Genomic DNA, 23,739 nt, shown 5'->3' on the forward strand with positions numbered 1-23,739 from the left:
TCCGTGACTCGGGTCCTGCGGGTCGTTGACAAGCACAACGACCTCGCGACTCCTACTAGCTCCTCGTGCGCACCTCGGCGTAGTCGCAAAGTGTGCTGTGTCTGCGTGCCGACCACTGTTGAGTGAGGAACATCCGACGTCAGCTTGCTATGCTAGCACTGAAGCCGCACCTAGAGACAGCGCATACGGGGTACTCACAGAAGCTCGATCTGAACAGCGAGTTCGCTACTAATAGCGGAGGGAAGCGACCAAAGCTTCGGCAGCCATGTTCGTTATTTCTGCAAACTTTCGATATTCCGTGCAACGCTCTACAACATTTCCTTAATCTCGCTTTTGGACCTCGGTGACCTCGTCAAAAGATCGTCTAGTACAAATACTGCATACCGCCGAGATTTGCTACGAGCTACGAAATACCGGTCGGAATAGGATAAAGGGAGAAAACGACGATGGGTGAGTGGGGAGGGTCTGGGGTTTGCGAGGTTCATTTAACAGGGTTCCAGGGACGTGAGGAGAAAAGCAGATGTGCTGTACATGCGAAGGCGGCAGGAAGGAGGAAGGGTTGAGCATTGGGACAGTAGAAAAGCTCATTTTAGGTGGGGGTGAGACAAGACGAGGCAAGATCGGTCAAACTTGTCCAGTGCAATCGTGCTTAACCCACGAGCTTGGTGACGATACCAGTACCGACTGCCAACAGAACGTAATTAGCGGAGAGTTACGCGGAAGAATCGGCGGGCGCGACGCGACTAACCAGTCTTTCCTCCCTCACGGAGGGTGAAACGGGAACCGATCTCGAGAGCGATCTCGTGAACGAGTTCACCGACAATCTCGATGTTGTCTCCAGGCATGACCATCTTCTCATCGGGGTTCTCGGTACCCTCAGGGAAGGTGAGACCGACGGTGACATCCGAGGTACGGATGAAGAGCTGAGGTCGGTAGTTGTTCATGAAAGGAGTGTAACGTCCTCCCTCCTCCTTGGTGAGGATGTAGCACGAAGCCTCGAACTTCCTCGTGGGCTTGACGGTACCGGGAGCGGCGATGACCATTCCTCGCTTGATCTGCTCACGCTTGATACCACGGAGGAGCGCACCCATGTTGTCACCAGCCTCTCCTCGGTCAAGCTCCTTGTGGAACATCTCGATACCTGGGAGAGTCAAAAACCGTGTAAGCTGGATTCCATGCGAGGGAGGCCAAAGGGAGAGCAGGGATCGACGCACCAGTGAGGGTCGTCTTGAACGATTGACCCATTCCGACGATCTCGACTTCAGCACCCTTGAGGATCGTTCCTCGCTCAACACGGCCAGTAACAACGGTTCCTCGTCCTTGGATCGAGAACACATCCTCAACAGGCATGAGGAAAGGCTTCTCGAGGTCACGAGGGGGCTGGTCGAGCCAGGCATCGACGGAAGCCATGAGCTCGAGGATGGCCTCTTTGCCGATCTTGTCGTCGCGGCTCTCGAGCGCGGCGAGTGCGGAACCCTTGGTGATGGGAGTGTTCTCGCCATCGAAACCGTAGGTGGAAAGAAGATCACGCATCTCCATGTCGACAAGGTCGAGCATCTCTTCGTCGTCAACCTGGTCAACCTTGTTGATGAAGACAACAAGCTTCTTGATTCCGACTTGACGGGCGAGGAGCAAGTGCTCGCGGGTCTGGGGCATTTGACCGTCGGAAGCCGAGACGACGATGATACCTCCATCCCTATATCCAAGGCACTTGGTTCAGTGGATCGTACAGTCAATAGGCAAGCGGAAGGCGGTAACGAACATCTGAGCGGCACCAGTAATCATGTTCTTGATGTAATCGGCGTGACCAGGGCAGTCAACGTGAGCGTAGTGACGGTTACTGCGACGCGGGAATCGCATCTATCAGCTGGACTGCACGAGCACTGTCGAGGCAGGAAATCACTCACGCAGTCTCGTACTCGACGTGAGCGGTGGCGATGGTGATACCACGAGCTTTCTCCTCAGGAGCCTTGTCAATCATGTTGTAGTCCATGACCTTTCCGTTTCCGGAAGCCTCGGCGAGGACCTTGGTGATGGCGGCAGTAAGGGTGGTCTTTCCATGGCTGTAAGTTTTGTGTGGCATCTGCAGTCAGTGAAAGGACACGGCTTCGGATGCAAGCGTCAAGACGCACTCGACGTGACCGATGGTGCTGTTATGGCAGTAGAGACATGAGCGGGAAAGCTGACAAGGAGGTAAGGAAAAGGCGAACTGACCCGATGTTCATGTGAGGAAGCTTCCTCGAGAACTTTCCTCCAGCTTCAGCGGCATAGGTCCTGACGGGACCAACTAGAGCATGTAGAATGTTTTCCTATGAGGGTGTGCTCCCACATGATAATATCGTGGATTCATCAGTAAACTTACCGGCGCGACCAAAGACGACAGCACGAGGCAGCGAAGCGCGAACGCCGGCAAGGGCAGAGGCACGCGAAGTGCGAGCAACGGCCGAGACTGTATGTGTCGAGTCCGGTCAGCAAGATGAGGCGGTGAGAGGCGATCGAGGCGAGACGAATCGAGAGCGAGACACCGTACAGGATCGGGCCGATGCGGCGACGGCGGGCGAGGCCTGCTTCTGGGCGGTCAAACGGAGAGCCTGGCGAGTGGCGAGCATACTGTACAGCGAAACCTGGAGTAGTAGGATAGAGAGCGACGAGCGGACTTTTTTCATCGCTTGAACTCGTCACTTGCCGCCACCGTCTGCGTCTGCTTCCGACTCTGCCTGCATCTCTGGCCAAGCAAAGTGCCTGCTACGGCTCGCCTCACGATCCGGCAGAATAGAAATGATCGCCGCTGTCGCATCGAACCGATTCTCTACGATCATCCAGATCGCAGATCGCTATTGCACCTTGCGGACCAGTCGCGTTGATATCATCTACGTGCCAAAAGATTTACTCATTAAGGGCTGCAGCACTGCTGGCGCGCTTCACGTGCCGGTCTCGCTACCCGAACCAGTTCAGTGCTGATCGCGGGCTCGCTCCATGATGACCCCGCTCTTCTAGCTCTTCTCTGCTCATTTTCAGCGATTGTAACCGGAGCAAGTGGCTTTACAAATATGTCTGTATCAGCTCAAAAGCGCCAACGAGATAGTCCCTCCTGCCCGAGGCGAAACTTATTCGCTCAGTATGCGCCCACCTAGCCAGGCAACCAACGAGGCCGACCTGAAATGATCACGCATGCAAGATTTGCTCACTTCCAGACACCAAATGAGCTTCTACGGACTTTCGTCGCTGGCGCGGGAACGATTGAAATGCGTAGTCAACACGCAAGCCGGCAGCTACCGTGGCCGATTCTCATCCCTTGTTGCTGCAAAAATTCCTACAAGGGGGATCGGTGCACGATGACGCCCTGAGCGATCTGTCCAGAAGAGCGGGCTCTTATGCATCTCGTGCATGAAGAGTCTGTGCTCATAGACATGGCCCGGACAAGCCCTCCAAGGTGATGATCGGGAAGGTCGGTGGCAACAAAGGGCCAGCGCGGTTCGAGGCGAAAGCTGAAAGCGGCGCAGCTTGTAATGTAGGCTAGAGGACGAAGACCGCCAGCTGTCGCTGGAGAGAAAGGAGCTATCATAGCACCTCGGAAAACCAAAGTTTCACGACGTATTCTTTGGCAAGAACTGGCGGAGCGGGCAGCAAGGCGGACCCGTAAGTCATCCTCCGCGCAACGCGCTCCATGCATGTTCTTCTGCTGCAAACTTGGCCGGGCCACGTGATTCTGCAACTAAAACGCTTGAAACGACCTCGAAAGCGAAATCAGCTTGTGTCGTAGATTCGACCACCATTCCCCGCGGCAGCAGCAGGCGCCACTTACGCACAGGAGTAGACAACCTCTCTGCAAGACTCTCTGGCGGTCAAAAAAGCCTTTGATTATTTCACGTATCTCCGCCGACCTAGAGCGCTCTACGCAGACGCTTGATTGTCTCATCATTCGCCCTTTGTTCTCTTTTCTCCGACAGTTACGCCTACTGCACGATTCGCACCGCGAAGACAAAGGAAACAGAGTTCTCACCATTGTGAACCTGTGAGCGCGTCTCTCGAGCGCGTCGAAACGGTACGTGCACATCACACTTTGCCCAGATTCAGGACCCTTTGTGTTCCGGCGCGACTGCATCATCTGCTACTACCTCTTCCCTTGCGGCGCTTGCTTCATCAAGGGTAAAGCACACGCCGGTGCCCTTGCTTACCTCTAGAATTTCCGAAATCCAACGGGGCGGCCCCCTTTTGTCTTCGATCTCGCCAAAAACACCGGCGCACTCACAAACCATCGTCGCTGGTCTCGATCGCTCTCCCCCTTCCTCTTCATGCGATTCATGTTTGCTCTGCAACCGATACCTCCCTTCAGATCGAAGTCTCTCGAAGACTCGTCAACTACGCCCATGGCGAATTCACGTGCGAACGATGTCCAATCCCACCGACATCTCGCAAGAGAGCCACAGCCGCGCCGTACTTCCACAAATGTCGCGAGCCCTCGCGTTTTCGAAGACCTCAACCCCCACAACGAAGGAGCGTCTTGTCGGTCTAGCCAGTCTAGCAGATCGGACCGGGACCTGGTGATGCTTTCAGAGGAGCCGCGATACGAGCCCAATTCGGCGAGCAGGAAGAGGAGAGCCAATGACGAGGTCGAAGCCGGTGTGGCTTCACGGAGAGACAGTAACGGAGCTAGTAGCGAACGGCGGAATTCGAGCGAGTGAGTCCTGATGTCTCCAACTACTCAGGCTTTCGCAACGACTGACACGAGCTGGTCACTTTAGTAGCTCATGCACAAGACAGGCTACTATCGCCCTTCCATCCAATCCGCACCCGGTTCGGACCCGCCACCGGTCTTGCTCTCGGTCGCCTGATCCTTTCGCCCAAGCTCGCGCTCCTCGATCAGCCTTTACTTCTGAACCATTGAGACATCAACCTTCGAGCGATGATATTCCATCGCAGTCGAAACGGGCACGAACGAGTACGAGCACCCTCGAATCCCTGGCGGCGACTGCAACGACCATTCTCTCATCCAAATCATCCTCACCGCGTTCTTCTAGCGCTTCGACTCCACCCACTACCGCCTCGGCCACAGTGGATGACATTTTCGGCCTGCCCTCTTATGCTCAATCGGCCGAGCACAAAGCGACCCTAGAAGCCTGTCGGCATCTGCGCGAGGAGCAGCAGATCGAAATCGATCGCAGGAGGATCGCATCAGGACGCCCGACCCAACCTCGTCCAGGTTCTATCAGCGCAGCTCTCGGCAAGCTCAAGGCGGAAAATCGTGCGAGCTCTCCCGCTTCGCGAGTTGAGCGTGAAGACCACGGCTTGGCTCAGCGAAGAGGACGTCGACCACCTCCTGTATCGACCAGCTCATTCGATTTTTCGACTCAGCCGGCCGTCGCAGTCGCTTCGGCTCGGCCTCACGAAGACACGACGCACGCTGCGCAAACAAGCCTACCGGGCGTTCTCGTTCGCAATGCTTCTACTCGTGAACCTGAACAGCCAGAGACATCGCCATCATTCACAGATATTGAACCTTCGAGGAGGCAAAGCTTCTCTACGAATCACCTCTCATATCCGTCTGCTCGTGAACAGAGCCGCATGCCACAATCGGCTCGGACATCAGAAGCCGACATGTTCTTCGCAAAAAGGCGATCTCAGGAGCGTGTTCCTTCCCATCCCGCTTCAGACCGACAGCATCGTCGAACTTCGGACCGTCAGCAGCCTCATTCGCCTGGACATTCTTACCGCTCGAATGAACGTCTCGCAACTGCCGGCACTCGACTGCCTCCCCTCAGCCTCATCCACCTCGGATCCGGCGGTGGACCTTCTCCTCCATGGACTTCAGCACCGCATTTGCCATCCGCTTCTTCGATTCATCCTAATGCTATGGTTTCTCAAGCGCAGTCTCGTGAAAATCCATCATCTCATCGACCAAACGCTTCTGTCTCTACGCGTCACGATTCTTCTTCGCAATCGCATCATCATTCGAATCTCATTCGCATGCCTCCACCTTCGCCAGCCCATCCAGCACCAGCTCAATCGCCGGACTCTCATTCCTCCTCCAAACATGCGTTCCTGTCGCTCTTCTCGACTTTTTTCGACTCGCTGCAAGACTCGAAAGTGCTCACGACGACGCTCGAGCATCAAATTGCGAGATCGTCTTCATTGCTCTCAACCCTGCAACAGTCTGAGCAAGTTTTCGAGGCACTCGTGAACAAACGCATGGTCGAAGCCGAACGAAGTTGGAGAAAGGACGTCGAGTCATCGACCACTGCGCTCGAGCGTAGGTTGATGGTAAAACTCGAGAGGTTGGAACAACTCGTCCATGTGCGACTCTCTGAACCGACTCTCTCGAACCAGCATCACCATCGTCCTGCTTCGGATAGTGTTGTTGGTCTCGGTCTCGTCAAGCAGCCTCATACGATCGACCAGAGGATCGAGAAACTCGAGAGGATCCTCATGCTCAATTCGGAAAAGTCTTCCGTTGTGAGCACGGCATCCTTTAGAGATGGATCGGTAGGCACAGACAGTTTGCCTACGCCCGACGAGGACAGGCTCGAAGGCGCCCGGGTGCAATCGGTCGAGTAGGCATCGTCATTCGCATGCTGTTTTGTACATATAGCCTCTTGTGTAACGATGTTATTGCTATGCCCTGTTCAACCTTTGCGCCAGCAAAATTGTAGGCCAGTTCTTCGAGAGAACCGAAATTGACAGCGTAAAGAGTTTTCGTAAATGGCAAAGAACACACACAATCGTGAAGCAAACATGGCAAAAAATGTTCGTAACCCTTGTCGGAAGCAAAAACACTCAGCTAGAGAGAGAGAGGGAAAGAAGAACTCTCCCGGTAAACATCGAGAGAACAAGTCAAAAGACGGAAATGATCCGCAATCAACACACGACGCAACCGGTGCAACATCCTCCCTCGTCTTCGTCTTTGTTCCTCTTGCCCTTTCGTGCGTCACTTTTCCTCCTCTCGCTCTTCTCACCGCTGCCATGATGTGCGTCTGCGGCATCCGAACCTCGCACGAGCATGGCGGCTCGAGTCGCCGCTTCGAACAGATCGTCGACACCATCGTTCAACAGGGCTGAACATTCCTTGTACGTTCGAGCTCCGATTCTTTGCGCCATGAATTCTCCCTGTATTAATCGCGAACCCTTGATCAGGATCGCAATCGATCGTCGGAGAGGGGAAGGCAAAGTGCGCAGAAATTGAACGGACCTGTTCCCTCGTGACAAACCCTTGCCCTCGCCCGCTCTGCAGCGCTTGATCCCTCAGATCTTTTTTGCATCCGACGAGCAAGACCGGGATATTAGGCCCGCACAGCTCGCGCACTTCCTCGATCCATTTGACCGAAACGTTCTCGAGCGAGTCGGGCGTGTCGAGCGAGAAAGCAATCAGGATGACATGCGATTTCGAGTACGAGAGCGGTCGCAGGCGCTGACGGGTTCATAAGCGGTCAGCTTGTCGGTTACTGCACAGCAGATCGACGGTAGGTAGCGCGTCACAACGACTCACTTCGTATTCTTCCTGACCACTATATTCCGGGCATACGCCGTCAGCGTCTGCTTCGAGGGACTGAGAAAGGCATGTGTTGCGAGACTTACGCAGTATCCCACAAAGCGAGTTGCACCGGTTTTCCATCAAGCCTGATCTCGGCGACGTAATTCTACGAGACGAGTAGTGATGATCAGCACTTCGTGCTCAGTACCTTTCATGAAAGGCGTGATGGAGAATACAGGAAACGTGACTTACCTCGAAAATGGTAGGCTCGTATTCACTAGGAAACTCGCCAAGCGAGAACACCGACAACAGCGACGTTTTCCCGCACGCGCCGTCTCCCACTATCACCAATTTCCGTCGAAGCTATCTCGTGCGAAAGATTGGTATTTGAGATGGCAGGGTAAAGCGCGCATTTCGGAAAAGATTCGAAAGTGGGGACAATGACGATGCATATGTGTCGAAGGTCATTGATACGATTTGGTGAGGATTGTGATCACGAGGGGTAGAGAACGTTCGAAAGGTCGGCACGAAGAGTGGGTTCGACGACAGAAGCGACGAGCCGAGACCAACAAATTCGTCGGTTTCCGATGAAAGGGGGCGTCAGGCAGGAACGGGAGCACCAAAAGACACCAAGAGAGGTCGTTCAATGCGATCGAGCGCGGATACAGGCGAACGCGGTCGAGGAAGGGATCGCGGGGAGATCGAACGTTCGAGATGTCGGACAAAGCGGCAGGCGAATCGTGACCAGGGGGACATGAGGCAGGGAGACAGAAGAGTCAGGTCAGCTTTCGAGTACGCTACATAGAGGGGCGCTACGGGGATGAGATCACACGCTCCCCCTCGGCTCCGAGTCGGGATCACCCCGACGTCGAGCTGGGAACGGTCACCAGCATGGAGGAAAGCGAGACGCACCGGTTCATAAGTCATCTTTCGGGCAAGTCCGAAGGGGTGAGCGACGAGGGAGGGCTGCAGCAGCGAAGGCGGCGTCGCGGCGGGAAAATGGTGAGCGCGCGCGGGCGGTGCAGCAGCTCGGGGAAAATAGAAGCGCCCTGTACGGCAGGTTCGGCACGTATGCCCTGCGACTTTCACTTTTCGAGGCACAGACGACGATCGCAGAAAAGACAGAACTCTATAGTCTCGCAAGCTAAGGATCCTTCAAGTTCGGCACAGAATAAATTATCAACGTAACGAATACAACAGCATGCAGGTGTTCTCTAGACAGCCCTCAAAAGCCCAAGCGCCCCATTACATAGGTCCTTCATATCTTGGCAGTTGAATCACCTCCTCTCCGTCCATAGCTTGCTTCTCGGACGAACGTTTCCCTGAGTGGTGATTCCCTCCCTCGCGGCGGACTGTGGTGGTGTCTTGCCGCAGAAGCGCGTTGGACTGGAACCCGGTGCGCAGTTGCGACTGACACCGCGGCGCGAGGAAGCGGTGGCAGTGCCGGCTGGGACGAGGCATGCTGCGTACGCGGTCGGTGGCTGAACGGCAGCGAAGTCAAGCGTTCGTCGGTCCTGCCCGCAGATCTAGGGGGAGGAGGGTTCGATCGAGACGAAGGGACAGGTGGCAGTGGTGCGAAAGGCTTCGAGTTGGGTGAGAGCGGGACAGTCGAAACATATGACGCTTTCGAACCAGCAGAACGCGGATCGCCAGACCTCGGGAGCGCGTTGGCCTGCATGTGATGAGGACGTTCAGCAGTCCGTGAGGACGCAGGTGTGGAGAACGACGAAGTCGGTAGGTTGAGTGGTGCGGGAGGCGCCGCTCGTGACCGCACAGGAGCCGCGCTCTTCTGCATGCTGTCGGCATGCACGCGATGAGTCGACGCGATGGACGGGACTGATGGAGGCGGAACGGGAGGTAGTGCCAGATTGGGTGGTGCGTTGCCCAGGTGTGAACGTGGTCCTCCGAATTTGCTCCTTTTCATGTCGCCAACAAGGTCTTCCTTTTCCAAGGAGTCGTAGCTGTCTATGCTCGAATTGGGCGAGGCCGGTCCGGACGTACGCGAGTAGTGCTTTGAGATCGCGGTTGCATGGTATTCTTCGGGATAGTCAAGCGGATCCATGAATCGAGATGAGTGCGAGACACGTTTGATCGCAAAGATGACGATCAAAATCGCAAGAATGACTGTGCGAAGCGAGCAAGCGAGGATTGAATCAGCAAAAATGCTCGCTATCAGCATTGATACGTATGAAACAGACATACTGATCGCGATGATGACTACAACTCCGACGGCGAACAGTCTGTTGGAAGGACTGAAGATGTTTCCGGTTCGGGCTAGTTCAGACTTGAGAGTCGAAGCTGACGAGCTGATCGAGGGCGAGAGGGACGAGTCGATTATCAAAGAGCGGCTCTTGACTGTGGTCGAGGACGAGCCCAGAAGAGATGGCCCATGAGCGGGCGAGGATGTTGAACTGGCGGCAGAAGCAGGAACGCTCGAAGTGGCTGTGGCAGGAGTGGTGGAACTTGAAGTCGTGATCGCAGAGGTTGATGATGTCGTCGGCAGCGGTGTCGTAGTCTCGACAGCTCCGCTACTTGTCACCGAGCCGGTCTCGACCAGGCTCCAGTTGATCCCGCTCACTGATTCAGCGAGCTGACGCCTCCACATCATCCGCTCCGCCGCCTCGCCGATTCCTTGCTCTACCAGTGGCGCAGCTTGACTGCCCAAGATGTACGGCGCAGCCGTCACGAGCGCAAAGGCGCAACTGAACCACGAAAATAGAGTCGAACGATGCATGGTGAAAGAGAAGCTGCAAAGAGGTAGGTTAGTTTCCTCTGCCTCTCACTCTGCACGGCTCAGGTTTACGTACAAATGGCACAGCCGTAGCGGGTGAGTCAATCACGCCGCACTGACAGGAGAATGGGAGAGCCTGCTCCTAAGATCCGAGATGACGAGGGCGCGAGCGTTCGAGGCACCGTCGTGCAGCAGAAGCGATGACAAGTGGTGTATGGTATGAGAGCAAGCCTTCAGCGCTTCCAGAGCGAGCAGGCCATGTCCAGCCAGATGCCAGTCCCATGTCGAAGGAGATGGCGCTCAATGTGAGATGGCGGGTCGTCTTGGTTGAGTGAGTTGGCTGGTTTTATATCTGGATCTCCGTTCTGAAACGCAGAATCTAGATCGCCAGCAATAGTCCAGCAGCGGTCTGTCCCTTGAGAGTCGAGAGCGAGAGACCCAGTTGATCAGGAAGGGGGAGTGACCAGAATCTGCGCAGATCTGTTGTAATGCATATATATTCAGCATTCTCGCAAGCTTAGAATACTTGATTCAAAATTAAAGAACGCATATATCGTCATGTCAGAGTAGCCTCTGAGCCGCTACAGTAGTACGTATGATAGATCCAGACAATTGACCGTTTCGACTCGCCCGATCACCCCGATCACCCCGGAACTGGTTTCGCTCAAGCTGCGGAAGGCTCCGAATCCTGCAGGCCGGGGCGAGCATCGTTATCATACATTGCTACCTTCGCACATTGACAACCGTTGTGCATGCATATGTGCTTTATCGACTCACTGAACGAGCGCTCGCATTGCACTCCACAACAACAAGGGACTGCCTCGACGCTGACGATCAAACATTGTGCTTGTGTACACTCTACATATAAGTACTGTAAAAGGTCCATGGAATATCGCGGCGCAATTACTGCCGGATCCATATAGGCGCAATTGCAAGTTTCCTGTTTGAGCTTTTGAACCGTGGGCCTGACGCGGCGATCTCGTGAGTGTCTTGCTACATCCAGGCACACCTTAGCGAATTCGGCTGGAAACGATGAAAGTCGCGCTCTGAGGGGCCTGTACCCTTGCTGTACCGCCTCGCACCATCGCTCGCAGATCAACCTCTCTACGATTCGCTGGGTCCACTCCTCCTCGAGTGCGTCAAGTGCGCAAGCGTAATAGGCCAGCCCTATGGACTTGGACGAGCTCAAGGGCAAGACGACCGCAGAGCTACAATACCTCGTCGCTTGGACTGCGATTCTCGCGTGGGACTGGCTGGCGACACTCCCGTCTGAAGTCAAGTACATCTGGTTCGCAAAGCGGTGGACGCCATTGCGGGTTGTCTTCCTGCTCAATCGCTATGGCACGCTCGTGATTCAAGTCATAGCGCTCGTCATGATAGTCGCAACTGTCCCGGCAGGTGAGTCGTCACTTCTTGACATCTTCTTTAGCTTTGAAATTGACGATTCCACTGCTTCTGGCTCTAGAGGTGTGTCGGAAGATTTCCTGGATACAGACGATGGGAAGCATTTATATCATCTTGTCCGTCTGGCAGCTTTCCCATGGAAAAGCGAGCAGCAAAGCTCACGTTCGAATATGGATGCCCGCAGCACGTGCGATGTACTGCTAGCTCTGCGAGTGTCGGCGTTGTACGAGAACCGTCGGCGAGTAGTCATAGGGTAAGTCCTTTCTTCCGGTAGAACAGTCCTACAGCCTCCGCTAATTCATTCTTCTGCACGAGCAGACTTGTATCCTGCTTAACGATCGAGCTGGCTCTAATGATTGCTGTAGGTGCTCAGATGCGACGTACGTTTGCGCGCTCCTCGTCCTCCGCGGTACGACAGGGTTCTGATCTTCCCTTCTAACATGTTGCCCTTCGTAGCCGTCGAATTGCCGGCCCCCGTATCTGAATATATCGGGCTAACGGGTTGCATAACGGGGGTATACGTCGGCTCTCATCCCGACTTTGTCTACGTGCTCTCGATCGCGCCTTTCATCGTCAATCTCGTCCTGCTTGTCTCGACAGTCTACAAGAGTCATCGAATCGCGAAAGAAATCGGTTGTCAAGTTCCAGTGTTGCAGCGTTGCGTCAAGGACGGCGTTCAATACTTCTGCGCCATTACGCTTTTCCACGTGATCGAGGTCGTGTTCTGGTCGCAGCCTGACGAGGCCATCAAGAGCTTCAACATACCAGCGCTCATTGTCATCTCGTCAACGCTCAGCTGCCGTCTCGCCCTCTCGCTTCATGTCAATGCACCCGGCTCATCTGCGCTTTCTTCGCTGCCATACGTCAAAACATCGGCTCCCGCTATACCGCCGGCGAGACCGCAAGCGCCGATGGCGGTCTTGCTACACCGATCCGAAGACCATGACTACGAAAAGGGCGAAACCGTCGAGAAGCTAGAGCAAGAGCAGGCGTGATCCCATATCCGTTTCAGGCTCTGAAGCACCAAATCTAATTGTATTACCTCGGTGTTGACGTATAGAAGTCTCTGTATACCTGCCTTGGAACACCCAGCGTGCTTTAAGGCGTGTAGAACCAATCGTCTTGGAATGTCCCAGCTTTTGAATTGTTGCGCAGAAAAAAATTGCCATGCAATAAGCGCACTCTTGCTCATCGAACGCTTAGAGCGCTCTGACCAGACGGATGCATTACCCGTTTCGTCAGAGCGCGCCGAATATGGCTACTGTATCGACATCTGGCGGAGTCGGAATATATTGTTGATCCATGATTTCTTGGTGATCGACTCATGCTTGTGCGCCCCTGAAACACAAGGCAGTAGGACATAGAGGTGGATCGCTGCTACCAAGAGCAGGCCAGCAGCAGCCCCGACCGGCACAGCCGCAATTTCCTCCCGACTTCTCACTGTTGATCTCAAATGAGCGATCTCGCCGCAGAACCGACCTCGAACGACCAAGTAGCGGCTCGAGAAGGAACAAATGGATCTCCATCAAGTCATGAGCGCACCAATGCTCCTGTAGGACGCGAGAATGGGCAAGGACACCTCGACTGCACCGACGGTACTTCGACCCGCTCAAACGCACATGAATCTGTCGCCAAAGGAGGACTCAGCTACTCGTACCCTCCACCGCCCGGTGCCGCCGATTCATCAGACTCGACCCCTTCGGCTGCTCTTCCCTATCCTCCAGTCACTCCTCATCTCACCAGAGCGCCGCTGCAGATCCTCACGAAAGATCCTGCACTGGGAAGAGGGGTGTTTGCATCTCAAGACATTCCGGCGGGCCAGATTGTCGAGATTAGCCCGGTACTCGTGCTCAGCGAGAAGGAATATAGAGGGTTCGATCCGAGACAACAGCAATCAGCTGGTGAACTGAAAGGGGTCGAAGCTAGCCAGCTGCGAGGCTATGTCTTCACGTGGGGCAAGAGCGGCGAGATGGCGGTCGCGCTAGGTCTCGGTGGGTGCACTTTGCAGAATCGAACAGCGCCGCGCCGAGGTCTGACGGTCTCGCGGTCAAGATAGGCTCTCTCTTCAACCACTCGCCCTCGCCGAACGTCTCCTACGAGATCAAAACGTCTGAATACACAATACACTACCGAGCGGCGAAACCGATCAAGGCTGGGGACGAGCTCTTCATCTTTTACGGCCACTCAGTCCGCTTTGCTGGCGATGTCGACTCGGGCGCAGTCGACGATCAGGAGTCTGTCGACGATGGGTGGGGTGGACTCGGAAACATTGGCGACGACGTCGACCCTCAAGACAAGGCTCAAGCGGAAACGCTCCAGATGACAGAGGAGGAATTGCACGAGAGGGACAACGAAATCATTGGCTTCGATGAGCCACATTTCCCTTTCCGCAAGATCACCGAAATCATCGATCCCGAGGACGCCGAGCTCTCAACTTGTGCGTTACTACGATCCAAATCCTCCAATGCGAAAACTGAAGCTTTGGCACCCGTTTACAGTTCCTTGTTGGGCCATTGATCTTCCTGCTCGGCATTCTGGCATTATTTTCCAATTCGTCCGGAAACATACTAGTCGGAAATTCAACGAGCTACAGCATTTGAAGCGCGTTCGACCTATGCAAAACGCTGTCGAAGAAGCCACGCTCGTTGAAACACCTTGCTCCACTGCGACCGAAACTACGGAGTCGCAGACGGCAGAGCCTCAAAGAAAAGGGACCCTTGCCGCCGATACTCCGGTATCAATTCTCCTTTTCCCCGTCGCGACAGCCCCTTCCGATCTTGTCCAACTCCTCGCTTCTTCCGCTCTCACCCAAGCACTCGCACCAGAACCGATTCCAGCTTTGTACACCGTGGACGTGCCGGCTCAAGCAGCGCACACCGAGAAGCAAGCCGAAGACTGGAACAAGGTTTGGCCGGTCACCCTAGTCCACATCCGAGAAGGTCCGAAGGCGACGATGAAGAAGAAGGGATGGGAACGGGCCAAAATAGAATGGAGCGAAAAAGAGATCGAACGGGTTTGGACATCTGCGAAAGAGGCGGGGAAGCGAGGCGAGGTAAGAACTTTTCGTTGACGTTGTCTCCTCGTCTGGTTCGAAGACTGATCGAGCGTGTGGGCAACAGAATCCGATCGCTTGTCACGTGACGGACTCTTGGTGTCCTACGTATCACTCCTCGCTCCGACCGCCGACGAACCTGGCCGATGAGGTTGATACCCGCCTCTCGACTCATAACTGCTTCTCACACGCTGCTACGAACGCAATCGACGCGGTATCTGTGCTCGATCTCGATGGAACACGACCGCAACTGTCTCCAGAAGCGGTTGATCCACCGTATCTCATGACGGGACTTACAGTGTTCATCTCGCACGAACCGTGTCTCATGTGTGCCATGGCTCTTTTGCATTCGAGGGTTGCACAACTCTACTACGTCAAAAATGCGCCAGGTAGTGGAGGTTGTGGTAGCTTGTACAAAGTGCATGAGGATGGTGGACTGAACCACAAATACGAGGTATGGGAATGGGTGCCGAAAGATGGAAGTCGCATTGGAGAAGGTATAGACGAGTTGGCAGTTGATCCTTAGAAAGTCGTATATCGATTCCGCACGTCGTAGATTTAGCAACCACCGCATCGTGTTCTCCGTCTCTAACCGACAGACTCGTATCGCGTGAGCTATTAGACTTGACAGAGATGTGAAGCTCAAGGGTATCAGTCCCTGAGGATCTCTTGCCAGTGATTCAAACGTCGGAAAAAGACTTCAGGCATAGCGGGCGAACGAGCAACAGGATGCAACGACAAGCGGCAGTTTGGACTAGTATATACCAAATTTTCTCTTCCGATTCTCTGGCACTGCGTTATGCGAGTCGAGCGGCAAGAGCTGCGTCGATTATACATTCGTGATTGCCATCGAGCTCGGATTCCTCGGGAATGACGTCGAAGACGACGGCTTTGTAAGAAGCTGGACTTCTCTGGTTGAATTGTCATGCTCTCAGGGAGCTGGCGCGCTGCATCCAGAGGAATGTGTATCGAGGCGTCATATCAGTATGTGACCCTGACAAGTGATCGATTCCGATTTTTCCGACGTGCGAGAGAAGAGGAGGAGGATCAGAAAGTTGCATTGCTTGATCTCCTTGGGTGCGTAAGGCGCAGGCTTGAGTTCCAATTATTTCTCTCGGTCGCACGCAGAAAGGGCTGAAGACGTGCTACACAAGTTTCGGAGGGTAGTTCTCGGCGCTACGCGCGGGCGTCCACGTGTCATTGCGGCAATAACGATTGAAGAGATAGCGCCTACCGCTCCTCCTTGCCCGAGCCAAATAGGGCGGGTGCCTGTACTCGCCAGATCAGTCTCGAGCTACTCGGGTCTGCAGGTAGATTGACTGGAGCTCACCTTTGTCCGGATCGAGCGAGGGTCGATTTCCGAAACTCCCCTCGCATAAGTCCTCGTGGTCAGGACCTGTTATTCCATCGACGTCCGTTTTAACAACTGGTCCGAGATTGACAGCTCAGAGAGAGGAAGAGAAACGTACCAGTTCATCGTAAACAATGGCCAGGGCTTTCCGGTTGTGCATCGAAGAGCTCGGGTGGATTGCGATTGCCTGTTCGATCATCCCAACAGCGTCAAGATAGGTTAAAATCCGCATCCGTGAGTCAAATAGAGAAATACTGACCTGTCGGGTCATGGCATGTCGGTACGTGCCGTCCTCATTCCGGATTGCGGTATTGCTGAATAAGCCGCCGACGAGCGCATTCAGGATAGGCGTGGCGTCCTCCGTTCCGCTGCTGACGCTCCAGTCTCCGATCTTCAATCGCTCCACCCTCTCGCGCAACTGTTTCCTCGCATCCAGCACTTGGCTCATGGCTTTGAAGCTGATAAAGTTCTCCCGGCACCATGCTTTGCGTTCCTCCCGTCGTGCGACACTGCCATCCATTTCTTCGAATGCTTTGAGGATGTTGATCAGGGTCATGTGATCTCCCGTGCGGTGCACAAATTTCTTGCGAGCTTCAGTAGCCGCATCCCGGTTCGCTGAAGAAACCGCGAGGATCTGTTCTTTGGAACCGAGCAAAGCGACAAGATCGATCGCTTCGTGTGGACACCCTTCGGTGAATGACGCGATCAGCACTCGAGCATATACCGGGTCGAGAGGGAGTTGCGCCATTTGAAGTCCGAGAGGAGTGATTTTGCCCTTGTCAGTGACAGCTCCGAGTCCCCTCAGAGTCATCAAAGCGAACAGGACTGCGAGTGAAAGACTCTGTTGAGTAAACACAACAACTCGAGGGTTTCGAGCGAGAGAAGGACTGACGCGCATCCCGATCGGGTCGATCCATGTACTCAAATTTGGTGACATCCTCTTGACCGGCCGCGAGCAGATGCAGCAACGCGAACGTCAGACTGACTCGTTTGATCTCGGGTTCAGTCCGATGCGGCATGCCCTGGAAACTCGACTCGGTGTACAACCGGAAGCAGTGGCCGTCCGACTATATAAAGATAACCTTGTCAGTCAACCACGAATCGTACGCTGGTGCAAGAAGCCTCCTGGCTGACCTCACGACCTGCACGACCTGCGCGCTGTTTCGCCGAGGATTGACTGATGCCCTCGACAGTCAGACTGTCGATCCCGACACCTGCGTGATATCGCTTCTCCTTGGCCATTCCGCAATCGACGACGTATTTGACACCTGGCAACGTGACTGAAGTTTCCGCTACGTTTGTTGCCAGGATGATCTTGCGCGTGTTGGGCGGGACGGGAAGGAAAGCTCTTGCTTGTTCGGCTGCTGGCAACTTCGCATACAGCGGTGTCACGACGACCTGGAAATGATGCATCGCACATACAGGATCAGTACAAGGCAGACGCGGAGCAGAGTACAAGAAACACACCGAGTCTGCTTTCGGGAACGAAACAGGGAGGTCGGGCAAGAATTGTTTGATCGAACTCGCGAGGGATTCGATCTCGTCTTGACCTGTCTCGATAGGTAGTTAGTTTTTCGTCGCAGATGTCTGCAACATGCTTCGGCTGACCTGGTAAGAAGACGAGGATTGCGCCTGGAGGATACAGGGTGTGAATCTGAAACACGGTCTTGAGAGATGCGTCGAGGTAGTCATTTTGGGCCTCAACGGCGTAGTGAAGTGTCACTTTATGTTGTCGACCTTTGATGAAGAGGACTGGCGCACTGCAAACACCATCCCGAGTGGTCAGCTACTTTCGAAAAGCGCAGGCAACGAGAGACTGCTCACTTGTCGAAAAATTCGCTGAACCGCTTCGCGTCGATCGTAGCACTCATGACGATGATCTTGAGCTCAGTCGGTTCGCGTTGCTCTTTGTTGGCTTGAACTTCCACCGTCTTGCCTTTTCCCTTCTCGCGGTACTGTCTGACTTTGACTTTCCGCCGTTTTTGAATATCCTTGAGGAAGCCCATCAACATGTCGGTGCGAAGACTGCGCTCGTGCGCTTCATCCAACACGACACAGTCGTACTGATCGAGGTCTTTGTCGCCCAACATCTCGGCCAACAGGGCACCATCGGTCGCGTACTTGAGTCGAGTTCTTGAGCACGATCGGTCGTCGAATCGGACGGTGTATCCAACGAGCGTGCCCAATGCGCATCCGACTTCAGACGAAACACGAGATGCAAGTGACGTTGCGGCGACTCGACGAGGCTGGGTGCACACGACACGCGGTGCTTCGCACGGAACTGAAGAGCGCATGAGAAACTGAGGAATTTCTGCGTTCTCGCCCATTGGAGGTCAGCATCTTTGCAAGGCTACACTGATTGCGTCGAGAAGAAAACGCACGCGTAGTCTTGCCCGAACCCGTCTCGCCGAGTACGACGACCGTATCGTTGTCCTGCACGGCTTTCAAAATTTCATCCTTGCCTGCGAAATGGTATGGTATCAGCTCTCTCTCTTGTTCTATATGGTTTATAGATCCTCTCGAATGATAGTAGCCTACCTTCCCACACTGGGAGTTCTTTCCTGCCCGGGAGCAAGCGTTTCGCTTCGTCCTTCAACCTCTTCTTGTCCTCGTTCGTCAACAGAACCCTCTTTTTAGGTCCCTTGGTTGCACCGTTCGAGTTGAGCTCAAGTCCAGTCAGGTGCAAAAGTGTATCCTTGTCCTGCTTGGCGTCCTCCTCGTCCGATTCGGTGAACCCGACCAGCCGAGGCTTCTTTCGGATCTCGGTTGCCGCTGGACTCGAGTTCGTGTTCGAGCCGTTGGCATGTACCAAAGATGCGCGTTTCTTGCCGTTCACAGCCGCTGATGGTTGCTGCTTCGGAGATGTACCGACATCTTTCGACGCAGCTTGGCGCGGTGAAGCGAGAGGGTCTGGACGAGTGATAAGGCCCGAATCCGAGTCGGAATCATCGTCTCCAAAGGTCGTGCGTCGGGGCATACTGGTATCGAGCGAGATGCGCGGCCGAGTGAAATTCGATCAACTCTTGCAGAGATGTTCTTTTTTTCCGCGCATCATCGAGCATCTCTCATTCTCGCTTACTAGAAATATTATTGAGGAGATCGTAGCGGAAAAAGAAATGCCTTTGAAAGGGATCGTCTGTATTTCCCGCTTCTTCTTTTCGCATTTCAAAAAAGAGGTCGGAGCAGCGACCACCTTTTCAACAACCTAAACTCCAGACTCCCCCTTCTCCCGAATCTCCATCAAACACCATCAGGTTGCGCACAGGTTCCTCTTTGCCTCCGATCGCGTTCAATACGTCTTGACCCAAAATGCCTCCAACGATCGCGCAACTCGGCGCAAACTCGTGTCCCAACAAGCTGACGAACCTCCTGGATATCCGAGGAAAGCTTGATGGTTCAGTATGTGGGAAAGACACACGTCGGGAAAGAGGAGCTCGATATCTACTTACGAGATAACTTCGTCCTCGACAGATTCGGTTTTCGGTACCTTTGACCGCTCAAACACTTCTTCCCGTTTTTTGGCAAGGCTCTCGTTCGTCACTGTTTGTCCCGCGTCCTCGAGTTCGAGGTGGAACAAGGTCAACACGGCCCACAACACTTGTCGTTTCGACCATGTCTTTTTCCGAAGTTTCGATTTTGGCGTTGTAGAGAAATCGTGAGCGAGCATGTCGTCGAACGAGCAGTACGAATGAGACAGTTTGAGCGGCACGGTTGTCGTTGGCTCTCCAGGTGCTGCTGCTTTCTGTTGGTCACTGTTTTATCAAAGCTCGTTGGGGGTCAGGACAATTTCTCCCACTTGATCGATCACGAACAGGAAATCGACTCGCATGATAAAGTCGTGTTGTAGGAGATCTGCAAAGACCCATCCGTGAATTCCTATGCTGCTCGCAGCAAAAAACTTTTTGTTCAGTTTCCGAGTGAGGTTGTTCACCCTCGACTGTGGACGTGACGATGCCGAATCAGTTTTGTCGGCTCACAGAGTGGTGTCATCGAGGAGTGATGAAGCATGAGGCATACGATAGTTTGAGCTTCGACATCAGTTAGAACCACGAGATCGAAAGTTTTGAGGAAAGCTTCATCTTGCAACAACTCCGAGTCGGTTTGGGTCGAAATCTGTACACGCGGGTTCAAGAGTTGCAACCTTGGTGCAACAACCTCGACTCGCTGATCAGGGCAAAACGAACAGAAAGCGCGTGAGCCCTCTGGGAAAGTCGAGCAAGATGTATACAGAGACGAAAGTTTTGCAGCAGCTCACCTTGAGCCCGATGTCTTCCTCGCGTTCCCAGTATCCACTGCCGAGGTCACTCCACTCGACGGTGCGGTGGTCGAGCAAGGTGAGCTTGCCGATTCCAGCGAGGACAATGTTCTTGGCGACTTCGGTCGACACCCCGCGGAACGAACCCGCGAGGAGGACGTGAGCCGATCGCATCCGGTTCTGAGCTTCGACTCCCCACAGGCGTAGTTGGCGGTCGTACAGCTTGGCTTCGTCTTCCGTGATGCCATCCGCAGCGGCGGTGCGCGCGCTCGTCGTCGACGCGGTCGAGGACGCGTCGTTCGTAAGGATCGACATCGCGTACTGGCCGGTGGTGCGAAAGTCGCGCTGATAAGATGCTAGAAAACGAGAAGTGACGCGCGCTTTCGGAGAAGAAAGTCAGATGGACGTCGCCAACTTGTCATCATACCGCCTGCTCATCGGCTCTGGGCTGGTCTCGACTGGTAGAGATGGATCTCGCCGACATTCCACCGATTACGAAAGCGTACCTCATGTAAGTAGTCCCACGATGCGCCGACCGTAGTTCTTGGTCGGGCTCCACCTGAACCTTTGCTCTCGCCGTGTGTCCGACAGCGGAGCAGTCGCCACCTCTGCTGCGGTCGTAAGTGGCTCTCTCTCTGTGTGTCTGTCCCGAGTCGGTATGCATACTGATCCGAGCTGGGACATCTAGCAATGCAACTTGGTGACACCGCTTCAGCTGTACTTTACCTATCGCTCGGCGTTTCACCACATGCAGGTACGCTCCTCATTGATCTACCAACTCTGTGACCACAATGCCAAGACTGAAGCTGAACCGTCCGAGTCGCAAGCTGTGGCGAGTCGTGACCTGCTTCCTGTATTGGGGTCCGCTCTCGCTTGACTTCTTCTTTCACGTCTTTTTCATGTAAGTCGCGAGCTCGTCCTAGCGGGACAACGACATCTGACTGACCTTCTGTGATCACAAACAACAGTATGCGGTACTCGAAAATGTTGGAGGAATCGACCTTTCACGGCAAACGTGCCGAGTATGTTTGGCTCCTGATCGTCTCGTGTTCCTTCTTGCTCGTCCGTCCAGAACACATTACTGCTTTTTTCTATATCATATATGATCTGACAGCGTCGAATGTCTGCAGATCTTGTCACCGCTCTCGCCATCTCCCTTTCTCTCGTCTCCTCTCTCGTTCACCGTAATTCGCGTCTCTCTCCGAATTAAAGAATACCGGAACCTGACACGAGTTCCTTCTAAAAAACGCAGCTCGTGTATCTGTGGTCCCGGATGAACCCTTCCGTGCGCTTGTCCCTGTTTGGTTTGTTGACCATCACAGCTCCATACCTCCCCTACGCGCTGTGCCTGTTCTCCTGGATCCTGTCGTCCGGCGGTGGATCTTCCATGTCTTCCTCCCACCAAAACGGAGCAGGAGGTGGAGGAGGCTGGGGTTTGGGAGTCGTGATCAGTGACTTGTTGGGCATCGCGACGGGACACTGGTGGTACTTTTGGACGACCGTGTGGAAACGGGAACGAAGTTCGGGAGGTCGAGATTGGCTCGAATGTCCATTGTTCCTAGTCCGCCTCCTCGATTCGGAACAACGCGTCGAAGAGTTGAGACAGAACGAAATTGAGCGTAGGAGGATTTTGAGGGAACGTCAAGCTGTTGCACTTGAAGCCGAACGAAGAAGAAATGAACGACTCGAGCGGTAGTGCTCGATTGGTTTTTGCGTGTAAACAACTTGGGAAACAACCTCGATCGGGCAGAAACGAGAGAGCGGGTCGATCAAAAGGATTACAACATTACGCCAGAAAGAAAAGAGGCATCATAGTTCTGAAAGAGACTGGAAAAAACAAATGTGGCGAGAAGCATGAGCAACAAGAAGGTTCAGGGACGAGAGTAGGAGTGTCTGTTTATGAGGGTGGAAAGCATATGCAATGACAGCGAGAGGCAGGAAGAAAAGGAAAAACGGTGAGCCGTCTTGGAAAGGAGAGGAGGTCGTTCAATCGTGATCAGGGGTATCGAGGAGCGTAAGCCTTTTCGCTTTTCAGCGTGCCGGTACCGATCCGTTGCTGTTGTTGGATCAAAAGAGGTCAATGATGATCGGAAGGACCGAGCGAGACTGAGGGCAACGTACTATACCGCTTCAAGCGAAGTCGTCGGCAACATTGTCGGGGGTCGCACCGTCAAGTACAATCTAGGGATGGGTCACAAGGCGTTACGGCCGGTATCACAGAGGACAAGCTCTCGGGTTGACGGTGGACTAACCTCGGGAAGAGCGAGCCATCGAACCGGTACAGCTGCAGCATGTACGCAGCGTGGTGCTTGTCGATCGAGATGCTCCATCCGTTGTACAGTTCGAACTGGCTGTAGTACGTCAACACTTCGGTCGTCGGCGCGCACGGATCTTGCACCTGGATGCGACCATCGGCCTCGAACGGGGACGGGTCGAGGGTCAACGATCCATTGTTGTGGAAGTAATACTGCGAGGATCGTCAGGACTCGAGAGCGCGATGGTGAACGAAGAGGCAGTGCGCAACAACTCACTTTGCCGTGTTGCCAGATGACGACGGCCGTCGAGCATTGCGGGTGCGAAGCTGAACAGAGAATCGTTTTGAGATCAGGCACTCGCTCCGGTTTCAGACTCGAGCAGAATAAGAGCTCACCGTTCGCCTCGAAGCGGTACTGAGCCTCTTCAAAGTATCCATCGTCGGTAAACGAAAAGGCGATTCCCGTGTTGGCGGGATAATTAAACGGCTTGTCATTGTTCATCGGGTCGGCAAAGCTCTGGCAGAGTGATTGGGCAATCAGGCAGTCAGTCTTTGCTGGTCTTGCCCCCGGGGCGAGGCAGGTTGCTTGAAACACGATCGCATCGAACCATCCATCGATGGGGTTCGGTCTCGACAAGGACGGGTCAACTCGCGGCAATCTGCGCGCGAAATTCGACCCTGAACTGTCGTGCTTGGGTAGTCATCCGTAAAGCCGGCGTACCCGGCCCAACGGGAGGGACATGCGGGAGGCTGGGTGAATGCGGCGGAATCCCCGAGAGCCCCTTCACCGCTTGCTCGTCGTCCCGCTCGACAGGTATACCCGGGTCCACCAAGAGTCACTCGACCTGCACGCCTGATCCCCCGCTGCGTGCTCATCGAGCGAGTGTCGGGTGTGTGACTCGATCTCGGTTCGCGCGTCCCGTGCCAAGCTTCTTCGCGGCCCGCGTCGATTCAAGCGATGCGAGAGAGTCGAGAGAGAGAGATGCTCACCGGACCTGTCACGACGGCGCCACTGCCCGTCGACCATGTGCCCGAGAATCCAGTCGCGTTGGAAGTGAAATCCTGCTGTGCCGCGACGGATCGGATCAAGCCCTGGCGAGTCGGTAGGAGGGACGCGACCAGCACCGAGGCCGACAACGCGAGGACTGAAAGTGGAGTGAACATGTCGCGCGCTCGGGTTTGGCAAAGGGCGCGTGAATGAGGTGGGAAAGAAGTTGAACGTCG

General features: G+C 54.5%; 9 protein-coding genes across 9 annotated transcripts; 4 read left to right on the forward strand and 5 right to left on the reverse strand.

Moving 5' to 3' along the window:
* Positions 1-649: 649 nt before the first annotated feature.
* TUF1 (translation elongation factor Tu) lies at positions 650-2,609 on the reverse strand (the record flags this gene model as incomplete). Its single annotated transcript, XM_076677468.1, has 9 exons — positions 650-684; positions 749-1,141; positions 1,215-1,696; positions 1,763-1,840; positions 1,908-2,063; positions 2,133-2,150; positions 2,215-2,287; positions 2,363-2,449; positions 2,531-2,609. 9 exons carry the CDS (start codon positions 2,607-2,609, stop codon positions 650-652), a joined length of 1,401 nt encoding a protein of 466 aa, XP_076535554.1.
* A 1,761-nt stretch (positions 2,610-4,370) lies between these two features.
* JCM15063_004809 (uncharacterized protein) lies at positions 4,371-6,555 on the forward strand (the record flags this gene model as incomplete). Its single annotated transcript, XM_076677469.1, has 2 exons — positions 4,371-4,681; positions 4,746-6,555. 2 exons carry the CDS (start codon positions 4,371-4,373, stop codon positions 6,553-6,555), a joined length of 2,121 nt encoding a protein of 706 aa, XP_076535555.1.
* A 300-nt stretch (positions 6,556-6,855) lies between these two features.
* On the reverse strand, positions 6,856-10,202 carry JCM15063_004810 (uncharacterized protein; the record flags this gene model as incomplete). The annotated part of the gene is made up of 7 exons (XM_076677470.1): positions 6,856-7,104; positions 7,187-7,405; positions 7,484-7,502; positions 7,573-7,634; positions 7,721-7,831; positions 8,886-9,592; positions 9,671-10,202. The coding sequence occupies 7 exons, from the start codon at positions 10,200-10,202 to the stop codon at positions 6,856-6,858; spliced, it is 1,899 nt and encodes a 632-aa protein (XP_076535556.1).
* Positions 10,203-11,368: 1,166 nt separating this feature from the next.
* Positions 11,369-12,598, forward strand: JCM15063_004811 (DUF6533 domain-containing protein; the record flags this gene model as incomplete). Its single annotated transcript, XM_076677471.1, has 3 exons — positions 11,369-11,597; positions 11,969-11,983; positions 12,060-12,598. 3 exons carry the CDS (start codon positions 11,369-11,371, stop codon positions 12,596-12,598), a joined length of 783 nt encoding a protein of 260 aa, XP_076535557.1.
* A 458-nt stretch (positions 12,599-13,056) lies between these two features.
* TAD3 (Tad3p) lies at positions 13,057-15,181 on the forward strand (the record flags this gene model as incomplete). Its single annotated transcript, XM_076677472.1, has 4 exons — positions 13,057-13,594; positions 13,660-14,040; positions 14,102-14,655; positions 14,723-15,181. The coding sequence occupies 4 exons, from the start codon at positions 13,057-13,059 to the stop codon at positions 15,179-15,181; spliced, it is 1,932 nt and encodes a 643-aa protein (XP_076535558.1).
* Positions 15,182-15,885: 704 nt separating this feature from the next.
* On the reverse strand, positions 15,886-18,983 carry JCM15063_004813 (uncharacterized protein; the record flags this gene model as incomplete). The annotated part of the gene is made up of 12 exons (XM_076677473.1): positions 15,886-15,924; positions 15,986-16,051; positions 16,125-16,193; positions 16,266-16,831; positions 16,899-17,073; positions 17,141-17,404; positions 17,474-17,556; positions 17,615-17,766; positions 17,831-17,886; positions 17,971-18,317; positions 18,388-18,468; positions 18,545-18,983. 12 exons carry the CDS (start codon positions 18,981-18,983, stop codon positions 15,886-15,888), a joined length of 2,337 nt encoding a protein of 778 aa, XP_076535559.1.
* Positions 18,984-19,203: 220 nt separating this feature from the next.
* Positions 19,204-20,576, reverse strand: JCM15063_004814 (uncharacterized protein; the record flags this gene model as incomplete). Its single annotated transcript, XM_076677474.1, has 5 exons — positions 19,204-19,375; positions 19,456-19,758; positions 19,834-19,943; positions 20,024-20,170; positions 20,262-20,576. 5 exons carry the CDS (start codon positions 20,574-20,576, stop codon positions 19,204-19,206), a joined length of 1,047 nt encoding a protein of 348 aa, XP_076535560.1.
* Positions 20,577-20,728: 152 nt separating this feature from the next.
* JCM15063_004815 (uncharacterized protein) lies at positions 20,729-21,957 on the forward strand (the record flags this gene model as incomplete). The annotated part of the gene is made up of 7 exons (XM_076677475.1): positions 20,729-20,772; positions 20,853-20,880; positions 20,950-21,015; positions 21,089-21,162; positions 21,230-21,323; positions 21,392-21,445; positions 21,514-21,957. The coding sequence occupies 7 exons, from the start codon at positions 20,729-20,731 to the stop codon at positions 21,955-21,957; spliced, it is 804 nt and encodes a 267-aa protein (XP_076535561.1).
* Positions 21,958-22,292: 335 nt separating this feature from the next.
* Positions 22,293-23,679, reverse strand: JCM15063_004816 (uncharacterized protein; the record flags this gene model as incomplete). The annotated part of the gene is made up of 6 exons (XM_076677476.1): positions 22,293-22,317; positions 22,383-22,442; positions 22,514-22,728; positions 22,793-22,842; positions 22,912-23,032; positions 23,506-23,679. 6 exons carry the CDS (start codon positions 23,677-23,679, stop codon positions 22,293-22,295), a joined length of 645 nt encoding a protein of 214 aa, XP_076535562.1.
* Between the last annotated feature and the right edge of the window lie 60 nt (positions 23,680-23,739).

This window comes from Sporobolomyces koalae (genome assembly GCF_050403365.1).
Source record: "Sporobolomyces koalae JCM15063 DNA, S_koalae_JCM15063T_v1_ctg8, whole genome shotgun sequence".
Lineage (NCBI taxonomy): Eukaryota > Fungi > Basidiomycota > Microbotryomycetes > Sporidiobolales > Sporidiobolaceae > Sporobolomyces > Sporobolomyces koalae.